The following is an 18,810-nucleotide window of genomic DNA, read 5'->3' as shown; positions in this document are numbered from 1 at the left end:
CTATGTTTGTTTAATGCAATCTACTTTTCCCTGGTATAGGTAATAAGATCTATTGATATTCTTTTCTGTGGCTACAGGTAAGAACACTGACGCATGCATTTTTCTGCAGAAAAGTGTATGACACCTGCCTTTTGGTACCGAAAAAGATTAGAAATGCGTTATTTTAAAACAACTTTGAAAGATTGTGCAAATCGGAACTCACTATGTGTAAGCAAACAGCCAAGCAGTAAAATCACTGAACTCTGGAAGTTTGGACGGAATTCAAGTATGGGCCGGCTGCATGAAAGTTTTCATATCCTGTTTCCTCGCATGTATTGAGTCAATATGAGCCAGTTTCGTCCTTAAAAATTCCTCCTAGTTGCTGTCTCTTAGGCAGCTGATTATGTCCTATTCCAGGCTTTTCACGCCCAGCTGAGGATTTTTAAAAATCATGCCATTTCAGCTTTTCTTGATAAGGTGGATAAAAACGATTCTTATTTCAGCCTTTTAATTCAAGGTCAACGGAAAATCCAAAAGCGAGATGAGATCAAGTGACTGTGATGTATTTATCAAGTGATGTCAGAATGATTCTTCTGCCTTTAACCCTTTGATTACAATAAAAGTTTAAAAATTACTGCTGGATCAAAGATTGCTAAGAATCTCTTGAATGTTGGGGATCATCTTCCAAGAGTTGGAAAATCAAGATGTCGTTGTGCCCGTTGTACATAAATGAAATAGAGAAAAGGACAAATGTGAGTCGTCCAGTTACGCAAAGATTGCTTTACCCTGTACCATACGATGTAAATCTATTTCATATAAGAAAATTTTCCAGAATAAAAGGTGTGCTTATAGTAAGTCGATAGCTACGTGTGGGACATATGTATCCCATCATTAACTACGGCTGGGAAACATATATCCCAGCTTTTAGCTTGAAAACAGTTTGTCGAAAAAATCTCAAATGCTAAATTTACCCGATTTATGACATATTTTGTTCATTTGGATAGAAATCGGGGTAAATGTTTTTAAAACTTTCGTAGAGAAAGGATTAAACTTAAGGCAATCCTTAAATAATACATTAATGACATTTGTAATTATACCCAGTAGAGAAAACAAGAAATTTCTAAAATTCGAATACGATATAGTATTACTATTTTCTTAAAAATTGAAAATCATTAAAAATTGAAATATCGAAATTAAAAAAATTGCAGCCAAACAGAAAAATAAAAATTAGCTAGTAGCTATTAATTAGCTAGTATTAAATCTGTGTTAAAAATATAATTATCTAGAAGAATCATAAATTTCATGAGTGGCACTACTGACACAGTTTTTAATAAATGAGATGTTATTATATACTTTTAAAAATGGAAATCACGTTTTAGGAAAAAACGTGAAATTAAATTTAGGTTATTTGTTAGGTTTATTTTATGGAGCCTAAATGTGTGCGCCAGGAATCAATATAGACTGATTTAATTACCAAATCTGGATATTAATTTTACTTTTTAGGTTTTTCTTATAAGAACGAAATATTGTTTCGTCTTAGTATGATAGAGTTTTAAAATGTATTGACTAACTCTGGACTAAAATGAGCTTTTTGTTTTCAGTTAAAAATGAATCCATCGATGGAAGTGGAGGACCTGAAGAAGAGGTACTGCGGTCGTCTGCAGCATTCCCTGTTCCTGTCTCTACTCCTAATCTGTTTGTTCTATGGGGCTAGCTTCTTAGTTTTGGTAACAGTAGTTTATCCACATGTAAGTTTCTTAATCGCTTAAGCATTATCTCCTATCTATTATTAAATCATAAAGAATTTGTATGTATGTTGTTCGATTAGGGAAAGGTGGCAGCGACTTATAGCCACCAGATTTTGAACACGAATAATCCTCCTCCGCTGAACATGGGTACGTCGAAGTCTAAGTTTTGAAATTGATTTTTTATTTATTCTATATTTTATGTGAATTTAAGGAACTTTTGATTAAAAACTCAACGATATTAAAAAGTGTGTTTGCCACTAGACAAAACGTAATATATTTGTCTGTTAAATTTAATAAAAGACCTCAGTGACGTGTAAGAAATATGTTGCCACTATCCAGTTTAAAATATTTGTATTTTCACGCACCAGTTTGTTATCTATTATGTTATCACTAGTTTGTTATCTACTCTACATGTTTGGCGGAGTAAGATATTTAATTTTTCTTTGAAATGTAATGAACAAAGTAAACAATTCAAAAGCAATAAACGCAGATTAAATTCAGTTATTGTTAATTACTAGCTGTACCCGTGAAGGGTTCATTAAAATCATTATTCATTTTGCTACTTTTACCGAGAAAAGGACAAAATTCGCCAAAAAAGGACGAATATTTGCCAACTTTGGCACCATATCCAAATCACTACTGCAACGTTATGATATTGCAAAGTTTTAAGAACGACCATAAATAGGCTTACCATATTTTTGACGATCCAACCCTGAGGTATTTTTTTAAATACTTGAAAGTGAAAGTCTTAACAGTTTGCTGAAACATTAAAGCTTTTTATTGAGTTGTTTAAATTTCCCTGAATTTTTAGACATGACATTGTTTTCAGAAATGGTTTGTTTGTTTTAATTACATCATAGAATTCACCAAAAAATTTTCTGAATTGATTAGAAGATGTTTAACAGTAAATACTAAAAGTTTATTCCTTTCTGCTGGCCACATTTTCTCCATAATTGAAAATACCCTCTCAGCTGGAGCACATGTCCTAGGCCAAGATATTACAAACTCAACGATTATAGAAAGATTGCAACACGAAATATCAGTCTTTTGAAACACCTTAAAAATTAATTTCTTATTCTCTTCAATAGTATCTAGCATTATTATTTCAAAATCTGAATCACAACATGCCCCTTGGTTTTGTATTACCTGGTTCAACAATGTACGTTCATCAAATACTAAGTCGTCAATATTTATGGAACCTTTTATTATTTAATTAACAACTTATGAATCTTGTTCTAAATCAGACCAGGCAATTTTAGTTTGTTAATTTATCCACTGAAACTTACTAACTTTATCAAAACTAGTTCTTCGCAACTCTAAATATTGGATACAAACGTTATAAAAATTGTCTACACATGAGAGGAACTTTTGTTCCTGAACGCCAATATTTTCTTTTGGAGTGCATAGCAATTCTTTGGCAGAAGATGGTATGCATTTTTGTGGATTTTTCTTTCCTGAAGTTGAGAAATAATTCAGAAAATGTCTGAAATGCTTCTGCTCATCCTGTGATAGAATTAGTTATAAATTTCAGAACTAGATTATGAAATAACTCTAGAGTACCATGTAAACTTTCAAAAATAATTTACTTTCTAGATTATCAAAGTAATCAAGTAATAACTTTGGGCACTTATCGTAAGATAAGAAAGAAGTAATTTTAAGCCACGCGGGTGACAAATTAAGGAACCTTGTGTTGCTATGAGATAACACTTTTTTGTAATCTGTTTCCAGAAATTCACAGAACTCTCTAAGTTTCTACTTTTATCCTTTCTTTTACTGAATATATGTGAAAATGTTTATAATTTTGTATAACAATAATTTCTATGTCCAGGAGACACATGGTTTGTACTGAATTGTGTACAATGTGATCTGAATGAGCAGATCTTAAAATATGTCTATCTAAATCACATTGAACTTTTCTGAACACATTTTCATTCCCCTTTCTCTGCACACTACTACAATTACTGTTGGTGTTATCATCGGAAGTAAAATAAAATAACCTTTTCTTCAAGTTTAAATTTTTTCACACACTGCACTCTTATGTGTGCCGAAACAACATCATTAATAGCATTCATATGTTTAGATGTTTTTACGTGGTCTTCAATGCCATCCTTTCCTTTATATGCAACAAACAATTGTCCAGTACACAGTGAACAATAAGCAATTTCATTATTACTATCATTACACAAATTCAAAAATTTGTGTTCTTGTCAGAAAACATTAAACACGAATTTTGGTTTGCTCATTGTTAATAGATGAGACAAAAAACAAATAGCGATAAAATGGATAAAACCCTGTAGACAAGTTGATTCATGTACGAAAACAATATAAAATCTTTGCCCCTGTTGTGTTGCCAAGTGTCTAAGTGAAACGTTGTGGCTATACTGGTAGACAGCCCTTCGTCAAAATCGACGTCAGAGATTGCTTTAAGTTCCTCGGCCGTAAGAGAATGTTTAAAAATGCGATATCGAACGTATTGGTCTAATATTTAAAAATATCCTCGCCAGTCATAAAATTCTAAAACCCAGATGTTATCCCGGACAGCATTAAAGCCAGGATTGCCCGAGCTAATACTTGAAGTAGGGTAAGCCTACAATGAGCCGCAATTTCACTGTTATTTGACAGGAGAGAACGTTAATACTCCTGTTTACAAGGATGGAATGACCTTTGGACCCAAATACATACATGGTTAAGGCACAACCATATATGTATTTGGATCCTCCTACTCTCCGACAACCTAACCAAATTTTCAGTATTGAAGTTGTTAAGTATGCAAATGATACGGTTGTTATGATGAAATCGATCAGACTTAGCCAAGCAATTCATAATTTACAATTCAGTTTGAACACTGTTGCACATTTTTACGACTTACCGTAACTTAATGCAGATAAATGCAGCGTCATCCTGTTTAGACGTTACGAGAACAATCAATAATTGAATCTAAACCTCAAGATTAATAATCAGACTGTTCCGGTTCTTCATTCAGTAAAATATTTAGAAGCCGTTTTAGATAAACACAACTAAATTTCAAAGAGCACGTATTATATGCATTAGATTTTACGCATCAAAAGAATATGTCACTGTAAATTTGTCCTGTTTTATTATACGTCGTCTCCGTGTGGGCAATAGCGCTCAGGACGTACAGGAAGAAAATCATAACTCACCGTGGTTTGTGCGTAATCAATTTATTTTGAAATTCCACATGCACAAGAATATATTCTTGCAACTATGCTCATGTTCCTCAGTTAGGTGACTATATTCCTGCTATTGAAGATAACTTTAAATCTTACTCACAATTCATTACAAAGTAGCATATTAATCTGCATGTGACTGGATCTCTATATATTTGTACATATTTCATGGATCTGTATATATTTGTACATGTTTCATATATTTTTTTCATACTTTGCCTAAGTATCATTTATAACATTCTACATTGTGTAAAACATTAAGCTACGTTTCTGATTTTTGCCGTTGTTCCTCAGAAAATCAGCTGGAAGACATGAAATTCATAGTATAGAGGCAAAGTTTAGTATTTAAAAGATGCTGAAAATATAGCCGTCCTACCATGTGTAAAAGGTGTCCTGATATTTTCCTTTAGCCATAATGCATGTGCATTCCTGCTTTCATTTGCAGAAGGATGCCTGGAAATGCCTTTTCTTTCTTCATTTAAAGTTGCATTGCACTCCGTGCGCTGATTCTTCTGGTTTTGCGTGCCCTGATGTACCTTATGACAGCATGGTGCTGATATTTATTATATGCATCATCATTTTACTGAGTTGGCTTTTCATTATACTGATCAAGAAAAGCGCTTTTCAATGATTTCATGGTTGTATGTTGAAAAATGAAATTTTCCATATAATTTTTGGGCGCTAGTACATAAGAATGCCTAGATAGAGTATATACAGTGTCGAGGGAAATATATATAATAATTCTCACAATTCCTACTTTGCTTAAAAATGCTTGGTATCCTATAAAATGCCTAGGCATTCTATGGAATGCCAGTGTTTCATACATTGCCGATTACATACTCCTGTATACATTTCATGACTGAAGAGTACGCTGTGAAAAAAGTAAAATTGTTTCCGTCAATTATCTTCAAAGATGGCCTTTTTAAAAAATTTAATTTCAAACAAGGTGATTGAAAGATACTGCCACTCTTTGCGTTAGAATAAATGTTTCTTATTGTATAAACATTATTGTTGATGGATCGGAAAGCCTTATTTAACATTCCGGTAATGCACGAAATTGAATTCAATTATGCAGCACTCATGCGAGGAAAACGTTTAATTTTTTTCTCCGAGTCCATCTTTTTCTCAGTTCGTTATCATGGAAGTTTGATCCATTTATGAAAACGATATTATCTTTCCTGTAAAGGAAAGGAAATTACATTCTTGATGGAACTGTCGTTTGACGCTGACTGGAGATAAATAAATAAATTCTTCAAGGAATTTAAAATGCGGTGGCATGAAAAGAGATAATGGATTTTTGATGCTGAAACATTATATTTGCTCGACAGAAATGTCACATGATGCGATAACATTTCTAGCCACTTAAAATTCGAAAACCTCGACTGGAGTAATAATTTAACTGCCGTAAATTCCGAAATGAGCATTTACGGAAATGCTCATCTCGGAAAATGCTTAAAATACTCATCCCCAAAATCAAATAATATTTATAAAAGTAAGGATAAATGAAATGTACTTTCGGATTAATCAACAGTGGATGTAAACAGGCAATATCTTTGTATTTTCTATCTTTTTTTTAAAGCTAAATGGTTTCTGATGGTCAACCAAAATATTACCTTTTAAACAATGTGCTGATTTATTCCAGTATTTTCTCGGGCATTTGTCTCCCTACCTTTTCAGGTCCAGGTTCTGAAAAATTTAAAAACATTCTCGTTATTTTTCCCTTCTTCAATGTGTTCAGAGAAAGAGCTCCAATAAATTTAAAAATGGATTTGCTCATGAAGTGATTTTTTTTGTTTGTTTTAGTAACGATGACATCGTCAATTATCTGCGGAAATCACGCCAAACCTTCCTTTTCTAACCATGAATTTTATGCTATTATAATACAAGAACCAACCAATCACAGAAATGCAAACTTAATCGGCATTCAGTCTACGATTTCGCCGAGTTGGCTGCACGTTCACATTCTTTAATTCCTGGAGGATGATCCGAGGCCTCAAGAGTAGCAGAGACCACAATAAGACTCGGCGAGATTCAAGTAACAGGGAAAGAAGAAATGAAAATATATGTTCGATATTGGTAGTGTTAATAGTGCTGTTATGCATTCTTATTGGAATGCAGGTTGTTTTAAAGAAATGATACTGAGATAATTACCAGTGGTTTAATCTGGGACTCCTTTTCATTTGCCGTGTTCTTACTGTAACGGAAATTAAATGATTCCCATATTTTTCCTTTCTTGACTTTCTGTTAATAAAATTAGTAAAAGAAAAGATAAAAAATTAGCAAAAAATGGTAAAAATTCAAGATATTTATCTTTCAGTTTTAATCAACGAACTCGGCTATTTAAAAGCAATGAGCTGCGTTGCCCGAAATTAAGTATATTCTTTTATCTTCCCATGCGGCAGTGTGTTGCCATTCGTAAAGCGAGTTACTTTCAAATTTAAGCTGTATGTTGCTAAGTAACAAACTCGCACATACAATCTGCAGATGGTTTTGCGCTGTTAATGAAAGATCTGAACAATAAGTAAAGCGATTTAGAAGAAATAAACACGGCTCTTAAAAATATTTTTCTGCTTCTTAATATGACTAGCTGCTTTGGGGGTGGAGAATAGTTGTCATGAAAAAGAAAAAACATATGATTTCTGTGACAGCACCTAACCTAACTGCATAAAAATAATGAATATTTCCTATTAAACAGCTCATAATTTAAATGTATTTTTTATTTAAAACTGCATTCACTTTATTTAAAATAGCCAGTTATTTTATGTTTCGAATCAGTACTGTCACATTTCCCTTTCCGTTTTCCTGCCAGAATGCAAATTTTAGCAGACACATACTTATGTGAGGATTTGAGATTGCTTTAGTCAGAGCGTGTTCCGTCCGTTGAAGGCCACGCTACTGGTTCATACTACGATAGCATTCCTGTCTACGGCGTTTTTTTAATCTTGCAAATAGTGTTGTCACGCTAGTGTAGGTTGAACCAACTTGTGCGTTAAATATTTCTGAGTAGCCTTAGGCTAACTGAAAACGTAGTTTTAATTTAAAATTCTACTTACGAGTTTACGCCTAACCGCTAGCTGATTTTGCAAGCACCAAGATTACCTTTTGTTCAGCTCATTTGAGTTCTTAATAAGAGGGTCTTTTACATCCTTCTTACGTTTCAGTTTGCTAAACTATACATGAAGATATGTCGCTTAATTCTATTTAGAGTCTTGACTTAGCGTATATTATGAAAACGAGTGTGACTCTATAAGCGAGTTATAGTAAGAAGTCCAAAAAAATTTACTTAACATCTGCGTGTATTGCTTTTAATCCCTTAATTTGTTATCCTGCAGCAAACAGATTGAATGTGAAAGTTAAATATCTTGCACTTAACCAAATGGCAACGCGCTGAGTCATGGAATATAAAAGTATTTCATTTCAGGCATTGAGAATACTTTTCTTTTAAACAAGCGAGTTCATTGATTACATCTGATAGTTAAGTATGATACACGTTATCAAATGGCAACAATCTGACGTCTTGGAGATAAAAGCATTTTATTTGGAACAGGGCGAAATTGTGTCCAGAATTTGGTTGCTCTAGGTGTCGCCGATTCTTCATCATTTATAAGACACTAATTTAAGTAAAAACGCTTTTAAATTATAAGGTATCTAATAAAAAAATAAGTATTTTTATGAAATTACACTAGAGAACTCATTAAAGTTATTAGCCTCAAAAAACTATTTGTCTGGAAATGGGATTTTGCAGTGGTTCACTATAAACGACGTAGCACTTTTAAAATTGTTTTCACCAAATATAATGTCTCTGTGTTATTTTTAAAGAAATTAAATAATGAAGAATCTGTATTTATGTAAATATCTTCCTCTCACTGTGAAACAACGACGGTACTGCATTCCAGTTTTCAATAACGTAGCCTACGCCCGAACATGTAAACTTGGAAGTGCGAATTCCCTCTATTGAAAATTCTGAAGATATACTGGCTTTGAATTTTTCGTGATTGTGCTGTTGAATTGAATTTTATGTGGCGTAAGTGCGAAGAATGTTAGATTTAATAATAAATTTAATACATCAAAAGTTAATAATAAAGAGACAAAAAATTTGTTAACAATCTTACTAATCAAACTCAATACTGATATGATAATCTGAAAAAAGACACAGAGATAGAAATCTGAGAAAAGAAAAAAAGGTATAAAAATTGCTTAACACTGCATCAGGAATTCTAAACATATGATGCTATTCAGCTTTTAAAAATTTTGTGATTTTGTTGTTGTACTTTACGTGGCGTGAAGAAAACGGTACTTAATCAAAGCTAAAAAGAGGCAAAAAATGAAATGTGTTAGCAGGAGCGAGCGCAAGAGCAGATCGATAGACTACGAGCTCAGCAAGATCGTAAAAAACCTTAACAAACCCTTCTGGGGGATATGGTGACGGTTAAAATTTGAAAACTACCAAATTATTAGTTTTTAAAAATAATTTTTACTGTTATTTGATATCAGTTGATTGAAATTTTGTTTATATTACATTTCTAGAGTTTACATAACGAATTTAGGCCCGTCAGTAGTTGAGTTAAACTCGAATTTAAAAATTAACACCGCAATGGACTATTTATTTAGTGAGCCGAATAACCCACATCTCTCTTAACGCGTTTAGAACACGAGTTATTTATTATAAATTTTTCACTGATGGTGCCTCTGGCGTCAACAAATCGCCAGGCCTTGATTGTTGCAAATATTCAATAATGAATTTACAAACACAAGCTACATCAAATACAATGCTATAGCACTAAATTATGTCAACTACAAACACAACACTCAAAGCAATAATAATAATATTTATACAGTAATACAGTAATGCTCAAAACTTGATAATTTACTGCGAATAAAATAATTAAGTAGCTTAAGACTTTTCGTTAACGAAAGGCAAAGGTCAATCTTTTGTCGTTGGCCTTTTTTATGTTCCACTTTTAAGTGTCACAATAATATTATCTTGACATGAATGGATTTTAATAATAAATCTGTGCTAAATCCCACTTTAAAGAGAAATACTTATCCGAATCCTATACTAAAAATAAATCTCATTTCTTTCATTCTACCTTTCCTTTATATCATTTAGGTCTATTTAGAAATTTGTTTAAATATTAAAAGGATCATTCTTTCCAAAGAGTTTGAATTAGCTCCTGAACCATCTGCCATCTACTCAACAGAGTTATAGGAATCTCTGTAAAATTAAGTTCGGGTCATGCAATTACAGATGAGCAAATAAGAAGGTAAGCAGCTATCAATGCCTCAACATCATTTGGATCACTTGAAATGGGAAGAAGAGGGCGAGAATAAAAGCAGATTCAGTTTGAACAATAAGTGTAAAAAATTCTTCATAAGATTATAACCTTTTCACAGATGGCTCCAAAACTGAGAACGGCACGGGCAGCGCCTTCTGTAGACTAGAAAATGGAGTTGTAACATTCGAGTGGAAAAGAAATTAGGCTTGAACAACTCGGTATACCAAGCAGAGCTTCTAGCTATCAGTGCTGCAATTAGATATGCGAACACATGTCAACAGGAGAAATTCTCCATACTCAGTGATTCGGCATCAAGTCTGGCGGCTATCGTCAAAACAGCCGGAGTCCTATGGTATACAGAATTCAGAAACAGCTTCTGACAATGCCTATTTCGCAAAGACCCACTCTAAAATGAGTTCCCGCTCACACAGGGATTCAAGGCAATGAAGTCGCTGACCTACTGGCCAAGCAGGCAGCCAATAGCACGGATATATTAGAAAGACCAACTAAACTTCCTTGGTCTCATATTAAGAGAACAACTTTGACAAGTCTGCTACAAAATTGGCAAAGTAGATGGACAGAGGCAGAGGTAGGACGAAGGACATTTCGCTTACTGCCAAAAGTTAACATGGAAATAAAGACCCACTGTGCTAGCCTAACACAGTTCTTGACAGGTCATGGACCATTCCCAGTATACCTGAACAGATTCAGACTTAGGGATACTCCTTTCTGCGAATGCGGAGAGGAAGGCGATACGGACCATTATTACTTCCATTGTGTACATACAAGAAACTGGCACATGAATAAACCAGCGGACTGTGCCTGGACAATGTGGACGAATAACACACTCAAAAACAGAATAGCCCTTGATAAAATAGAGAGAATCTCAAGGCACTGCCTAAGCAGAAACAACCGTGGATAATATTATAATGTTCAGAACTTAAAGCAGATAACCAGAATAACGCTTAGTACCTTGCAGTTATCAATATGTAAAAACTAATATTAGTATATAATATTCAACCTTGTTACTCTGGAGTCTTCCCCTCCGTGATGGTATATAATTCCGTTTGGTTCATGTCCGTGGTCGGAAGCCATCATAGCGGTGCACTCACTCACTCACTCACTCATATTTCATAATATTCTTGATATTTTTTTCACTAGATTCTTCAAGCGATATTTAGGGGATTTCTCACTAGTTCACTAATTCCAAAGTTCTCACTATGCAAACCTCCAAAGTGAGGAGTAGAGGTAGGAACACAAATTATTACACATAAAGTATTATATTAAAATACAATTTATGCCTTCAGTTGAAGAATCTTCCTGATTCTTAAATAAAGATTTTAGAATTGCTCTTAATTCTCTATGAGCACCTACAAAATTTCTGCCATAATCACTGTAAATATCTGGGGTTTTGCCTCGCCTGGAAGTAAAGCCTTTAAGTGCTGCTATAAATTCTGCACTTGTTAAATCATTTACAGTCTCAAAGTGAAACGCATTAGTAGTGAAACAAACAAAAATGCATACAAATACCTTTCTTACCTGTTTACTTCGACCTGAAAAATTTTTTATGACAAAAGGACCACAGAAATCAAGTGTTGTTATAGCAAAAACTGTGGATGTGGTCACTCTCGCACCTGGTAAATCAGCCATCTGTTGCTGAACAGACTTGGAATTTACTTTTTTACAAATCATACAAGTAAATATGTATACAAATAATATAATTTTTTAATTACATTTCTTGCAGAAATAGTCCAAAATTTACACTTTATCAGTGATAGTGTTGCTTCAGCACCTACATGAAAATTAAAAAAAAACCTGAAAATGATTAATCACAATCACAGTAAAATTATGTTTAGTTGGCAGAACCATAGGATGTTTTTTCATTTCACGTAAGTGAATGTTTATTTAGTCTGACACCTACTCTGAGTATTCCCTCGTGGTCTAAAAATGGATACAAATTCAATAGTTTACTAGCATTAGGAACAGGAGTACCCTTTTTGCACAAATGAATTCCTTAACAATTTTCTAAATACAGTGTAAAGCACCAGAAAGTTCACTAATTCCAAAGTTCCGCTCGTAAGATGCAAAAGATGCTTAGCGTTATCTAGAATCTCTTGAACCAAGCCACTACTCTTAGCAATGTTTTTGTAAAATGAATATTCATTGATAACATCTAAAGGCTCAGAAGTGTTAATAAGAGCACAGGCTTCACTTATTACTGGTGATTTTAGCACTAGAAGCGCCAGCAGTAATTTTGACTGCTTTCGTCATTTCAGCTTGGGTTTCTAAAAATCTCTTTATCTTAAGAAGTCACAAATTTTTGGATTTTCCTAAAAAAAAAAAAAAAAAAAAAAAAAAAAAAAAAAAAAAAAAAAAAAAACTCGAAAATTATTTGTTCCAAATATGAGTTGAATAAAATTTAAATTAACGAGGGTATTATTGGTCATACCTAAAAGCGCCACGAGGAGTCATTTTGACTGCTACTGGTAGATTTATCTATACTGGGTGGATTTATCTTGTTATCTCGCTCAGAAAACACGTTTTCTTCGAAAAACTGACGACTATCTGACGTACAAATTGCTTTCATTCACTGATGATCTATAACAGGATATACTTCCCTTCCGCTCAGAAAACACCTTGCTTCGTGGATTGTAACATCTAATTCACAAACTACAGCTGGGAAATATGGAACTCTAGATGTGCTAAAAGAATTGCTGGGTTCAACGTCTTATACAAAAAGAAATTTCGGGGACAATGTGTCGAGTGCTTGGAGGTTGTTTGTTATGCCATATTAAAAAGTGCACGGAAGCTGAGGCAGTTTTCATCAATGAAGAAATTTGGACAATATATTTAGAAGAGCTTGATGCTTTTATTGATATTATTTATGCAAGAGGAGCATATGGTTGCAATGATATGGATTATGATTTTTGTGGAATAATACATTGGGTCCTCCTTTTTTTCGAGAGACAATGTCTCGCAATCGTTTTCGAGATATTATGAAATATCTAAGATTTGATTTAAAAGTCAACTAGGACTCAGCGTTTAGAAAGTGATAAGCTTTGCACTTTTTTCAGATATTTGTAAAAAATTTATACAGAACTGTGCGATTTTCTATAAGCCATAAAATCTAATTGTGGCTGAGCAGTTATTTCTATCCAAAGCCATGTGTTAAGTTTATACGACATATGACGAATAAAACAGACAAATTCGGTATCAAATTTTGGAGGCTAGTCGATGTAGACTCAAAATTTACGTGCAATGCTTTTCCATACCTTGGAAAAGATACATCGAGAAGTGAAAATGAAAGTCTTCCTGAAAATGGAGTAATGCGTCTTTTGAGCCATTATCTGAATTCAGATAGAAATCTGACTACGGAGAATTATATTTCCTCACTATCATTAGCTAAAAGACTTAAAATGAAAACCACAAGTTTTGTGAACACAGTAAGAAAACATCGAAAAGAAATTCCGCATGAAGTATGGAAATCAAAAACTTGGCTATTTCAAACAGTTTTGCTAAAGAATGCTAAAACTACACTGCGGGTCTATCAGGGAAAAAGGGAACGTCCTACTGCTAAGCACCTTACATCCAAATGTAAATGTAGACTCACAAAATAAGAAGAAACTTCCAGAAACAGTAGGCTTCTACAACAAAACCAAATGTGGAGTTGATATCCTTGACCAGATGACGCGTAAATATTCTGTTTGGGGCTGGTTTACGTAGATGGCCTGTGCATGTTTTCTATAATACGCTGGATTTAGCAGAAATGAATGCCTATGTTGTCTACGATAAATTGAGTGATAAAAATATTACAAGACACAGCTTACTATTTCAATTAGCAGAGGAGTTCAGAGAGCTTCATTTAAACAGAAGAAAAAGCACAAAATTGCCCCAGGAAATTTCCAACTCTAGGAGGAGATTCTTAAAAGAAAAGACATCAGTGCTAGATTAAACTTTGTAACAACAACAAAACCAGTGATGTGAAAAAAAGTTTCATATTACGTGTGTGAAAAATACACTTTCAGTACTGAAAAAGTTGTGGTGTGTAAAAATTTCAAAAAGCTATAAAATGCGTTTTTTTAGTGCATTTAAGTTGAAATTTATAATAAATTATCTATCTTTTATAAAACTAAACTGCTTTTCTTTAAAGAAGTTCTTAAGCAACTAATAATTAATATTCTTAAAAGCATTATAAAGCATTTATATTTTGATATATACATTTAATTCTGAGCAATCAGTTTGACTGCCATTGGCGCTTTCTAGGTAGAAAGAAAGCTCGGCGCTTCTAGTGATACTTCACGAAGAAACAGTTCCTCGGTTTCCACAGAAACAGATCCTGGCATTTAATCATCATAGGCTGTAGTAAAAATGGGATAACACACCACCACAGCTCGCACGTTTGAAGTTTGACCGGATTAGTACCTCTTGGTATGAGATCAAGGTTCTGTTTAGAGGAAATGTGATGCCACTGCTCAACCACAGATAAATTTTGGGTGATCGATATTCAGTTTGCAACAACTGTTTTGAAATCTTTACACTCTTTTCTTAACCACGCTCGTAAAATGGCGTTATCTGTCTAGAAAAAAATTTAGAAACCTCTAGTTTTAGTGCACTTAAAACGCGAGAGTATTGCTCATTCTTCACATCTCCTGTATGAAAAAAATCTAATGAATCTACAGTAGCGTCCGAACTAAAACAAAAGATGGTGGATAATAATTGGTCACCACTAGAATTTGACAATAGGGTTCTCTAACCCCCAGTCACCCTTTAAGAGAGGGAGTATGCAAGGTATTCTCTCTTTCCCTTCCGACATGCCTCAATGGTGTAACGGTAACACACTCGGCGCATATTCGAGAGGACCAGGTTCGAGTCCTAGTGAAGGCATTGCATATTTTTCAAGACTTCTGCTTAAAAAAAAAAAAAAAAAAAAAAAAAAAACTCACCATTCTACAGTGGCGCCCGAACTAAAAGGTGGAATTTATCACCACCAGGATTTGGCGACTGGGTCCCTTAATCCCCAGTCGCCCTTTAAAAGTGGGGAAATATATAAGATATTTTCTCCCTCCTTCCAGCACGCCTTCGTGGTGTAACTGTATCACACTCGGCGCGTATTCGAGAGATCTAGGTTCGGTCCTGGCAGAGCATTGCAGGAACATTCTGCTTCAGAATAACTTAATGACTCTACAGTATGTTTGTGTCAACTGAAATTCTGATGAAGACTGACTTTTGATTAGTTAAATAATTTTATCTATGTTTTACAATAAACCACTTAATACCATTCAGTGTGCCTATTTCAAGTAATAATAATCACGAGATATCTTTTAAATATTGCCGATTTTAACGTTATTGCTTGCCCCAACTCTGTACGATTTACTCCAAGTCTGCGGCAAGTTGTAATAAACGAATAGTTTTGGTAAATGTTTTTTGAGCTAAAATCAACAAAGTAGCCGAATGTTTTATTTTGCACATATAATGAACAAATAGTTATCCTAAAAAAAACAGCAATTTTAATCAAAAAGTCATTCAAAAGTATAAAAATTGTTTTCTAAAAATTAACAATTCTCTACCTCCCCTATTCCAAAGTAATATAAAAAAAAACATTTGTTTATCTAGGATAGTTCTCTTTATTTCATTTTCAAAGTCATATTCTGGTGTTATGAAACGATATTACATTGAAATAAATCTTCATGCACATATATAGGAATAGATTTGGAAAGTTTTTTACTCTTAGACATTATATCTGATGTCATTTTAACACTTGCTGCATATAACTAAGCCGACTTAACCTATGTAATTGCATGAAAGCTAATTCTGTAAGCTATGCTACATTTAGATATGGGTGGATTATTCTGCTCGTAATGCCTGTGGAGAAACTGGAAATCGTTTCCACTCAACATCAGAATCCCATGTGGAAGAGATAAGCGCTCATTAGGATAGGGATGTATTATTATATTTACAAAATAAAGTACAGCCACAGAGTGTCGTAATGTCAGTGGAAAGAGTGTTCGTACGTTTGTAGAACGATTTGGATACAAATTTTTATTAAAAACAAAAGTTTTTAATGCAAATTTCTGGCAACAGCTTATTATTTGAAATGAGAAAAATCTTCTGCTACTATTAAATGACTTTCTCTGACTTTTAAATTGAATCTTATATTAAAATGTCGTGTCTGAACAAGCTGGGAATGGAAGGCCATGTTTCTTGGCCTTTAGAAGAGAAATAATACTATTCCGTAATTCAAAAACGTTGTAAAATGCTTGCTATTAAAATTTCTATGCAATACTGTTAATCGGAAAAGGAAAAGCCGGCCATCATTGATTCCATATGGAAAGAAGGCTCCAAATGAATACCCGAAAAACGCTACGTAATTTTTTTTTTTTTTTAATGTTTCTAAATTTAAATCGTTAGCAACAAGAGAAAATCCACCGATGCAGAAAACAATTTCAAAGTCTTTGAATGTATCTTTATCAACAATAAATAAATTTAAAATGTTCACAAACTTTTGCCGAAGCATGTATCTCGCCGCAGAACAATTTACAGAATTCTGTATGAAAACTATTAGGAGGAGATAAAATGGAAATACATTGTAACCGTCGATGAAACATTAATTAAATTACATACCTAAATAACTGCAACAAGGGAAAAATGTTCCTATTTAGTTTTGTTAGTGCCAAGAAAGTTTCAATATGGGGTTTATATTATTGTCGCAGGATTCTCTTACAGTTAAAAATTAAAAATAAGAAGTGTGGAAAAAACTGTTAAAATAAGTTCAACGTACTAAGTGAAAGATCTGACTCCGATATTTGTAGAAGAAATTCCGTTTCTTTATCCCATTGATTTAAAGAGTAAACGTCCTCAAGACAGAGCAGCGAGTTATACATCGAGAAATTTTCTTGAATTTCATTTTCTTGAAAAAATGAAAACTGATATAGGTATTGCATATAATACCTTTTCGATGTGTTCCTCTTAAGTCTCCTGAAGTTTTACCTATGGACTATTACCTCCATAATCGCTCTAAGAGAGCTCTTTCTAAGCTCAAACCCACTACAATTTACGGACTCTGGAAAGTAGTGGAAAAGAAATGGAAACCAATAGCCCTGGAAATTTAGGAAAAAACCTTCTCTTAGAAAATCATCATGCAGACTAATAGTCCAGAGAAAAGGCTGAGATGGAAAAGAAAATACTCCTTAAATTTTAAATATTAGTTAAACGGCTCCGAAATTATTCTAAAATTGTATAAGCACCTCTGTATTTGAGTTTCTTTGAAATTTTATGACAATTCTGGAACCTGACGTCCAAAAATATAGGAAACTACATTAAAAAAGTACGTGATGGATACTGAGAAGTTCATGAAACGTAATTAATTAAAACTGAGTTACACATTATAGGATAATAATTCCTTATATGAAGAGGGAATTGGAATAATATGCATTACCAAGTTTGTGCCGTGTACGTTATCAAAAAACGCTTGCTAAGGTTGTCCACAGCGTAATTAGGATTCACTGTGCAATCACTGTTTATCAATTTACTATGTAATCAGGGAACAATAAACCTATAATGTGCATTTGCTTTTCTGGTAAACGTTTTTGTATTACATGTCCCATTTGAAATTTTAAATTACAGAAATTATCAATTTATATTACTTAATTACAGTTTTACATGTAGCTTTTTTACTTTTTGCTTTCTCTCCTACGAAGTAAAGAAAGTATTGTAATCTCGAAAAATTTCGGTTTTCAAATTTCAATGGAAATATGCATTTTAATCGGTCTCGAATTCATTTTGACTACTTTTTGCATGACATATGTATGTAAGGACAGAATAAGTAACTTTTTATGGCAAAATGGATTTAAAAATGTATTTAAAATAGAATTTTCATAAAAACTGCTAACTGTACGTACCTACGTGTTTGGCATAACTCAAAAACAATTAGAAAGTCGAACGTTGAAATTTTGTATATGGGACTGATATAATAACTAATTCTGCAGCTACCTTTCATTACTGCAATCCGCAGCATCAAACGTACACACACACACATTTGTACATAATTAAATTTTCATAATTTAAAATTAAAATTTAAATTAGCTTTATACGAATGAGAAAATTTGTTAAATTCAAATTTCATTCCTTGTATGAATACCATCCATATCCATCACGTACTTGTATATATCTTCCTTGTAGCAATGGCGCAAGAGAATTATTTAAATTTAATTTAACTTTACTATTTGTTCTTATCACACACACACACACACACATATGTATATATACACATATATATAAAACCCTTTACATAAGTGTTTTAAATGACGAAAATATTCATGGTTGGGCAATGCCAAATTAAAAAAGAAATAATTAATTTTTGTCAAATAACGAAATCTAAATTTTAATGCGGTCTCCTAGTTCCTTAAACCCAGATCCTAGAACTATATTTTATAAAGTTCTGTATTGGTTATGAAAAAATAAAACAATAAGATGTTTGACTCCTGCAAGGCAAAAATCTACCGGGATATTTATTTTCAAAATCTGCAACTTTTGGTATCACTTTCAACTTCCCTTGAGGGACATTCTAGGAATCATTTTAAAGAAGTCCAGCAAAAAATGTGTATAAAGCATACAAGAGTG

The 18,810-nt window shown here is 33.3% G+C and overlaps 1 protein-coding gene and 1 pseudogene across 1 annotated transcript in view; both read left to right on the top strand.

Annotated features, from left to right (window-relative positions):
- Nucleotides 1-18,810, top strand: part of Ac76E (adenylate cyclase type 2 Ac76E) — a 618,104-nt gene that overhangs the window by 72,412 nt on the left and 526,882 nt on the right. Inside the window, exon 2 of the mRNA XM_085825247.1 lies at nucleotides 1,581-1,727. Coding sequence (XP_085681373.1) covers nucleotides 1,581-1,727 — 147 coding nt within the window. The remainder of the gene's footprint in view (nucleotides 1-1,580; nucleotides 1,728-18,810) is intronic.
- On the top strand, nucleotides 4,336-4,436 carry LOC118202483 (U6atac minor spliceosomal RNA; annotated as a pseudogene).

Source organism: Stegodyphus dumicola, chromosome 10 (assembly GCF_044657685.1).
Source record: "Stegodyphus dumicola isolate Sdum_Otavi_A_Nest chromosome 10, ASM4465768v1".
In the NCBI taxonomy this organism is placed as follows: Eukaryota; Metazoa; Arthropoda; class Arachnida; order Araneae; family Eresidae; genus Stegodyphus; species Stegodyphus dumicola.
The sequence above is the reverse complement of the archived record's forward strand: the minus strand, read 5'-3'. Positions and strand labels throughout refer to the sequence as shown.